This window comes from Cervus canadensis, chromosome 7, assembly GCF_019320065.1.
Source record: "Cervus canadensis isolate Bull #8, Minnesota chromosome 7, ASM1932006v1, whole genome shotgun sequence".
Classification (NCBI taxonomy): domain Eukaryota; kingdom Metazoa; phylum Chordata; class Mammalia; order Artiodactyla; family Cervidae; genus Cervus; species Cervus canadensis.
In genome coordinates this window covers 8,485,049-8,493,787 of record NC_057392.1, presented here as the reverse complement: position 1 = coordinate 8,493,787, position 8,739 = coordinate 8,485,049, and the positions used below count along the sequence as shown (strand labels likewise).

The window sequence follows — 8,739 nt, the reverse complement described above, 5'->3', positions numbered from 1 at the left end:
GCTCTAAAATCACTGGTGATGGTGACTGCAGCCATGAAATTAAAAGACACTTGCTCCTTGAAAGAAAAGTTATGACCAACTTAGATAGCATATTAAAGAGCAGAGACATTACTTTGCTAAAAAGGGTCTGTCTAGTCAAAGCTATGGTTTTTCCAGTAGTCATGTATGGATGTGAGAGTTGGACTATAAAGAAAGCTGAGCACCAAAGAATTGATGCTTTTGAACTGTGGTGTTGGAAAAGACTCTTTAGAGTCCCTTAGACTGCAAGAAGATCCAACCAGTCCACCTGAAAGGAAATCAGTCCTGAATATTCATTGGAAGGACTGATGCTAAAGCTGAAACTCCAATACTTTGGCCACCTGATGTGAAGAACTGACTCATTTGAAAAGACTCTGATGCTGGGCAAGATTGAAGGCAGGAAGAGAAGGGGATGACAGAGGATGAGATGGTTGGATGGCATCACCGACTCAATGGACATGAGTTTGAGTAAACTCTGGGAGTTGGTGATGGACAGGGAGGCCTGGCGTGCTGTGGTTCATGGGGTCACTAAGAGTTGGACATGACTGAGGGACTGAACTGAACCAAAGATCCCATTCCACTAGTTGACATCCCCACTCAGGTGAGCCTAAAATGTATGTCATCCACAAAATGATTTACTGTCTGAACTTGGGACTCGGCCCTCCACCTCTTCTGGCCATTCAGAAAAGATTAGGTAGAAACCGTGGGCTTCATAACTGGCCGCCAAGCACCCCAGGGCTTGCTCTTCGTTTCCCTTGTCATTCACCATCGCTTACAGTACTGGGCGCCCAGAGATGAGCAGGACTGGCCTGGCCGGGGAAACTCCCAGTCTGATCGATGTAGAGAATGAAGTTTCAAACTGACACCTGGCACAGAGGGTGGGAATGCGGGGCAGAGGGTGTTGTGGGGCAGAGGGGAGACACTGAGCTTGATCAGGGGGGGCGTAGGGCTAGATCTAAGCTTTATAGGTGCAAGAGGAGAGAGCAGAGGTACAGCGCTCTAACCCACCTAGAGGACTCAGATTCAGGGCTGGGCGGCCCTTGCTCAGAGAATACTACACTGCTGGATATTGCAGACTGGGTATAGGAAACCGGTTTTAGGTGATGCTTATCCATGACAAGCCATTTGTCCACATGCTTCAGTGAGTCACAAACTCCCCGGGGCCGAACCCGAGTGTTGCGCCTACAAGCTCTTAGGTCACCTGCATAGAACGTTTAAGTGCGGGGGCGCCCTCAACACTGGGTTTCTATTTAGACCTAGCCAGGCGCCAGCCCAGCAGCCTGACCCCGCCCCCTCCCGCCTGGGCCCGCCCCCGGGGGCGGAGACCGCCGAAGCTGCAGGCTTAGTGTACAGCGGCGAGCGGCTGCCGCGCAGCGCATTCCCAGGCGCGGCGCTCGGTGCTCTGCTTAGAACCCCGAGTTTGCGGCGCGGAAACTGCGCGGGCGAGTCCACTCGGGCAGGTGCGGCGCGGCGCGGCGGTCTGGTCTTCGCCCTTGGAGGACCGATGTGCCCGGGCGTCGCGGCGCGCAGCCCTGAACTCAGGTGAGGGCAGAGGGAGAAGACAAGATGCCCTCGGAGGAGCCCTGCGCCCCCGGCGCCCCGGGGACCGAGCGCGCGCCGGGCCGCGAGCCGCGCCTACCCAGCCAGCTGCTGCCAGAGCTCTACGCCTTCGCGGCGCGCGTGCTGTTCTGCTTGGCGCCCGTCTACCTAGCTGGCTACCTGGGGCTCAGCATCACCTGGCTGCTGCTCGGCGTCCTGCTGTGGATGTGGTGGCGCAGGAACCGCCGCGGGAAGCTCGGACGCCTCGCTGCCGCCTTCGAATTCCTAGACAACGAACGCCAGTTCATCAGCCGCGAGCTGCTCGGCCAGCACCTGCCCGCTTGGGTGAGCCGGGCCTAGCCGGGCGGAGGGTCGGAGTTGGGGCGGATGCCTTGGGGGTTCGGAAGGAACTTGCGGTCGGCGAAGGAGCTGGGGCGCGCAGACCCGAAGGAGGGCGGGAGCCGGGGACCCTCACACCTGGTCCCCAGGGGACAGACCCTGGGGGCGGTGGCCGTGCCTCTCGCCGCGGCGCTCCCTGGTCTCATTCCCACCTCTGGTCCTGCTGTGCTGGGAGCGTGAACCAGGGTTTCACTTGAGGGCCCAGAACCTGGGAGAAAAATCGCAGGCGGGCCACACCCAGGAGAAAAACAAGGGCGTCTGGGACTCTGCAAAGTTACTGGTGAGGGAAACAGAAGACACTTCTTCCACTCGCCTGTTGATTCAAGGCAAAAACGCAGGGTGAAACACTGACAGATACTGCAGTAGCAGAAGCGCAGACTAGCTGCCGTTGGCAGAGGCTGGGACAGAGGGAGGCGGCCGGGCTAGAGACGAGAGTTCAGGGCTGGGACTGCGAGGGGGAGAGAGAGGCCCGGCCTCCGCCTACCTGGGACACAGGCTTCTTTCCCTCCCTGGGCTGGTAGAGACACGCAGATACACATTCTGCAGCTACACAACCATCTCCTGGTGTGGAATGAACTGGACTATGGCTTCTCAGATGCTTCTGGTCCTGAGAATCTCCTGGCCCACCTAACAAAAACAAGCTCTAGGCCCCACCTCACAACCCTCAGGTGGAATTAAGGAACCTCCCTGAGTCTCATGATCAGATGAGTTTGGGAAAAACACCTGCAAGAGGGGTATTCGGTCTGAGACTTGGTCCCCCGCAAGCCCCTTTCTCTGGGTGATGAACTGGGGCTGGTTGTCTCTGATGGCTTCCAGATACATTCAGGCACACGGGGGAGAGCTGTCCAGACCCCTCACTTCCTCTGGCTTGAGGCCTGTACTGTAGAATCCAGCCGGGCTGTAGGTTCCTCACCCCTGCCTGTGACAGTAACTTCTGAAGTGGGATGTGAAGAAGATATTAGAAAGGCCTGTTCATGTTAAATTTGAAAGTAAGCTTTATTGCATTAGTTTTCTACAGTTGCTGTAAAGTACTACAGACTGGGTAGCCTAGAAATTTATCAAGACCAAGGTGTTGGCAAGGTTGGTTTCTTCTGATGCCTCTCCTTGGCTCTGTTCCCCTATGTCTTCATGTGGCCCTACCTCTGTATATATCTGTGTCTGAATTTCCTCTTCTTATCATCAGTCAGATTAGATTAGGGCCCACTCTAATGGTCTTGTTTTAACTTAATCATCTCTATAAAGACTCTGTTTCCAAATACAGTCACATTCTAAGGTAGCCAGGGTTGGGACTTCAAAATATAAATTTTGGGAGACACAATTTAGCTCATAATACCTTTTATTTATTTATTTAACTGCTTCAGGTCCCAAGTGCAGCATGCAGGAACTTTTTTAGTTGTGGCATGTGATCTAATTCCCTAACCAGGGATCAAACCCAGGCCCCCTGCATTGAGAGCACAGAGTCTTACCAACAGACCACCAGGGAAGTCCCCATAATACTTACTAATATATGGATGGACAGTACAGCTTTAGGAGTAGGTTTACAAATATTGGGTAGCAGCCATGGAGACTGAGTCTGGGGCTTTACTCCCCCAGACCTTGCTTATTCTGGAGGCTTGTGATCTTGAAAAGTGTGGACCCAGAGAGCAGGCCTGTACCTGACCACACTCCTTGCTCAGTGTTGAGGGAGCTCAGGCTGCCTTAGGCCTCTGTTGTGACCCCCATGGCAGCCTCAGTCCCTGAGACCTCACTGAGTGACACCTCTGCCTTTTTGCCCCTCTCTGTGTTAGGAAGGCCTCCAGGCACTTAGCTGTATACCAAGGCAATGTTTCTGAAATTGGAGTAAGAATCAGATCCTGTAGCGGCCCTGATACTCCCCAACCCCCTATCCTCCCACAAACACCATGGAAACTGTTCTGGCTTCTCTTGGGGGAGGTGACCCCAGAGCTACATGGACCTAGCCAACAGGGAGCTCAGCGAGATGGATGAGACAGAACACAAAACGGTACCTCCTGGATTCTCACCCTGTAAACCATACCCCGGGCCTGAGCCAGCTGGGTTGAAGCAGTGGCCCTGCCAAAGGCAGTCTAAGCAGAGAAGGCCTGTGAGCACAGTGTGGAGGCACTGTGTGGTTGGTATCTGAGCAGGTGTTGGGTGGTTTGCCTGGCTGATGTGTGCAATACAAGCTGAAGGACAGGGGCCAGATTGATGGAGGTTGGGGCTGATTCTGAAGGGAGTCTGGGGAAGGTTTTGGAAAGGTCCTACAAAAAGCAGAAGGGAGGGAGGGGTGAAGCTGGAGGAAAGAGTCCAGTTGAGAAACCAATTTTAGCCAAGGTGGTATCAGTGGTAGTGGGGACCAAGAGATGAGGATGAGAGCTGAGCAGGGTGGGACTGTAGGTGCGGGGTGGGGGGGGGGGCGCCCTAGAGCAGGGTGCAGGAGGGACCAGGGTCTTCTGCATTCTGATTTGGAGAGCTGGGTGCCTATGACTGGGACCAGGGATCTGGAATGTGAAGCAGGTCTGGGGAAGTAGGTTGTCTGTGTGAACACCTGTGGAGAGCACACAAATAGATGCAAACGTGGGCTTTTGAATCTGCCTCATGGAGATTTCCATGCCTGGGGATGATGTGGAAAATCTGGAACCTACTTGGTTGAATTTCCCTCTGCCTGCCTCCCGAGGACACGCATAGTTTATGAAGACAGGTGGCTCCCGTGCGGTGGGGAAGAGGGACCCTTGCCCACGATTTCAGAGCTCGGGCATCTTTATCTTACATGTGGACCTTTAAGTGGGCCTTCCCTGTTTGGAGAACTGGTTTTCTTGAGGGAAAGGGGATTGATGGACTATGATCTTTGGCGTCAAGAAATATTTTTACTAATTAGCAACTGACAAGCCACTAGCCAGGGTGTTGAAGAAAAGGTCTTGAGGGCCTTGAAGCCCTACAGGTCATCACCCAGCACCCAGTGAGTGAGGGTGGACCCGCCTGGGCTGCTTGTCCAGCCACGCGCACACCTTGCTCTAATTTGCACCCAGTCCCTGTGAGGGGACAGAGGCCAAGGCCAGGCTGAGCCACACCTGAGAGGCCACAGCGGTACCTTCTCACTGGAGCTGTCCTTTCCTGCCCCACTAGACTCCTCCTCAACTTGTCATACAAGCTGCTGCCTCCAGGTGATCAGAGAAGTTGCTTTCCCACGCTGGCTGTCATTGTCCCCACCTGAAATCCTGTTAAAGGAGGTTGTTTCTGTTCTAACTTGAGACAGCCCCGCTCCTCCTCTGGTTCCCTTCCAGGAACAGTTCAAGGGAAGGCTGCTTCTGCTATAGAAGGGGTCACAAGTGACGATGCCAGGGAAGCCCTTGTCCTGTGAATGTGGCCCGGCCACGTGGAGAGACAGCAGTTCCTCTTATGAACAGGGGAGTGGCCACTGCCTGCCGCTCATGCCAGTGTTCCTCATACTCAGTTTTTAGATTTTTCAAAGAATTAAAAGCACGACCAAGCAACTTTCACTTTCAAGAGCCTTTTCGGTCAGCCCACCTTGCCAGGGCTGGGAGCTGTGGACAGCACAGTAATAGAACTAGAGACCTTGATCCTATAGTCTCTGCTCCACCACTCATCTAGCCATTGGCCTTGAAGACTCAGTTTCTACATGTGGTTGGGATGAGTTGAGTCTGAAAAGCTGCTTGTTCGGAGCCAGGCATGACTGCATGCTCTGGGGGTCTATCACTATATCCTTTGCAATTTCCCAGACCTCCCAACTCTCCATTTTTCTAACATGAAATGAAGCTCATTACCAAGTGGCCCAGCAGCAAATGTGCTCTGGAGTTGGATGGCTGCAGGGTGCAGGGCCCATTGGAGACTCCACCCTTCCTGGGGTTCCGTTCACGGAATTCCAGCTCTGGTACTCCCTAAACTTCCCACCTGATCTTCAGAGTCAGTCCTTCGTGCTCTGGGCTTCTCAGGTAACCTGTACTGCTTGAAGCCTCCACCATCCCCCACCCAGAGGCTCAGGCCCCCAGCTGGGTCTCCACAGGCTGTCTTCTAGATCTGGACACAATTGGCCCTTTGCCGCCCCGTGGCTTATGGGTTGTTGCTCATGGAGCCCTTGACCAGCGTTCACTTGGATAATTGGTTTGTTTATCAGATATTTGTTGTGCTGCTGCCACAAGTGGGCTGGTGTGAGGAGGGAAGTTTGGTATGAGTCTCACCTGCCTCCAGGTGAATGTGTCTGGGGGCTTAGGGCCTGGTAGTCAGGGGAAGGAACTGTCAGAAACCTTGTGTCTGTCTGTGGTCTCAGGCCTGGCTGAGCTCACTCTCCTGGCAGCCAGTAGCAGTCAGTTGGCAGCTTCGTGGGAGACAGTTAACCCTCGTGTATCTGCTGCGGTGGGAGTGGGCTGATGTGATGTGGTGGTGTGGACTTGAAGTCTGAGGCTCATTCACTGGGGGACCTTGAGAAGGTCCCCTGTCTTCTCTGAGTCTCTGATTCCTGCCTGAAAATGATGAGGTTCTAGGGGAGGCTCTAGAGCCTTTTTAGCTGCAGGAGTGTGCCACCATTGATCAGCCCCAACTTAGCTTTTCTCCAGTGCCCCAAACCCACAGGACACTGTTCCCAATCTTTCTTGCCTCCCCACCACCTAAGTGGGCGTGCCCACTGAGGCAAACATCCAGGAGAGGAGAGCCATTCGCTCAAACTATTGAGCGATCCAAGGTTCACAGCAGCATCCCTGGGACGATGATACATGGGAAGGATCCTTCTAAGTTTCTGTGCCAGCTGTTCAGCCTGACAACCAGGGCTGAAAGCTTTGCTTTCCTGAGGCTGAGAGTTCACATTCCTTTTGTGGGTGGAGTAGCAGTCTTCCAGGGCCCAGGCTCCCACAGTCTGTCCTGATACTTCTGCTAATTAGGGGAGTAAATGCAGTGACAGCTGTGAGCTAGGGTGGGAACTCTCAACTTCAATCCCAAAGCTCAATTCTCAGAGTCAGGGTCGTGGAGCCTGGTTTTAAACATCAAGACTGGTTGGGCATGGCTTGGAGCTAGGGACTTCTTTCCCAAAAGGCCCCTACAGCCCCCATGAGGTCATTCATATGGCTCCGAGTCAGGCCCATCTTCAAGAATGAAGGGGCAGGGCAGGTTTTAATCATGCCCCTTGGGTCTCTGCCCCACGACCTAGTGATGCTTCATGGACTTATCATGTCCTGGGCCTGGATTGGGTAATAAGAGAGGCAGAATGTGGGCCTGGCACAGGGATCTTAGGCATCCACATGTTTGTTCCTTTACTCAGTGAGCAAACATCTATCGAGGACTTGCAGTGTCAGGCACCATGCTGTACCCTGGCCCGCAACATGAGTGACACATGGTCCCTGCTTTCAAGGAACCCCTGAGCTGAATGGGGATTCAGACCCACAAGAACAGCCTTTTCTGACACAGCACGATCAGTCCTACAAGGTGGAATGCAGATTCTGGGAAAGCATGGGGGAGGGAATGAATCTAATCCAGACAGCCTCCTTGGAGAAAGAGGCTGTAGGAAGGGGTGGGTCACTCTGAACCCAAAGTTTCCATCATGTTTGGTCAGTTGAGTGCCTCATCTTGTCCTGGGGTGAGCAGATCTGGACGGTAATTAGTGATACCCAGACTCACAGGACTCTGATGCTGGAAAAGATTGAGGACAAAAGTCGAGGAGGGTGGCAGAGGATGAGATAGTTAGATAGCATCACTGACTGTGTGCTCACTGACTGTGAGCTCAAAGCACATGAATCTAAGCAAACTCTGGGAAATAGTGAAGGACAGAGGAGCCTGATGTGCGGCAGTCCGTGGGGTCGCAAAGAGTCAGACACCGGATAAGACTTAGCGATTGAACAACAGCAACAAGACTCACAGTAGACTGCCTGGTGCAAGTTACGGGGAGCTGAATCTTCCTGGAATAGAGGTGTCCCCGAAACCTTTTCTCCAAGCTAAGGATCCAAGTCATTGGGAGGTCAGCTGTACGTTGGGATCAGGGTCAAGAGTGGAACAGTCCCTGTCCTTCAGCAGGGGACAGAAAAGCATGGAGAGCTGATTCCAGCTTCTCTTGGCCTTGTGGTCCAGAGCCTTGACCCCAGGCAGAGATGGCCCGTCTGTAGGTATGACCCCAGTGACTTTGGGGGAGCTGCTGGGAGGTGTGAGCTGTCATCCCCACCATGACTCATGAAGGCCACAACACAGCTACATAGAGGAGCAGGGGACTGGGGCCCTGCCTTCCTATCCTCCCACCCCTCCATTCGTAGTTGCTTCTGGTAGAATCTCAGGCATTTTTAAATCTCAGGAAACCTAGAGCTCATAGCCCCAAAGTGTTCCCATGTGCTGGAGGGAAGTTTCCCCCCTCTCTCTTCCCCTCCCTTCCTCCACCACTTCCTCTTCTACTGCAAATAGTGAAGAGACAGTTAAATGTTTTCTGGCCCAGTGGGAACTATTAAAGGAACAGAGTCTCATTCTCGTTACCTATCCTGTCACTTCAAACCAAGATGACGGTTGAATCCCTCAGCCTGCACTGGGAGTCGGGGCTCAGCTCCTGTGCCCCCTCTCTGTGTAGGTGTGGGTGGCTGCTCCTGCCTGAGAGGTCCCATCCCAGTGTGCCCAGGGCCACTAGTCCTTGAAAAGCCAAGGAACTCTCCAGGAGGTAGGATGTTTCAAGATCCCAGGTTCACCCACTTCATTCTTTTGCCCATACTATGTTTACTTTTTAAAGTAACTGGTTATAAACTGGTTGAAAATCTCGTTTTTCTGGTTATAAAAGTGCACATATTCCCATGGTAGGAT

At 53.4% G+C, this 8,739-nt stretch overlaps 1 protein-coding gene across 1 annotated transcript in view; it reads left to right on the top strand.

The window, feature by feature from the left end:
* The first annotated feature begins 1,390 nt into the window (after positions 1 to 1,390).
* ESYT3 (extended synaptotagmin 3) overlaps positions 1,391 to 8,739 on the top strand; it is a 53,370-nt gene continuing 46,021 nt past the window's right edge. Inside the window, exon 1 of the mRNA XM_043474290.1 lies at positions 1,391 to 1,902. Coding sequence (XP_043330225.1) covers positions 1,585 to 1,902 — 318 coding nt within the window. The 5' untranslated portion in view covers positions 1,391 to 1,584. The remainder of the gene's footprint in view (positions 1,903 to 8,739) is intronic.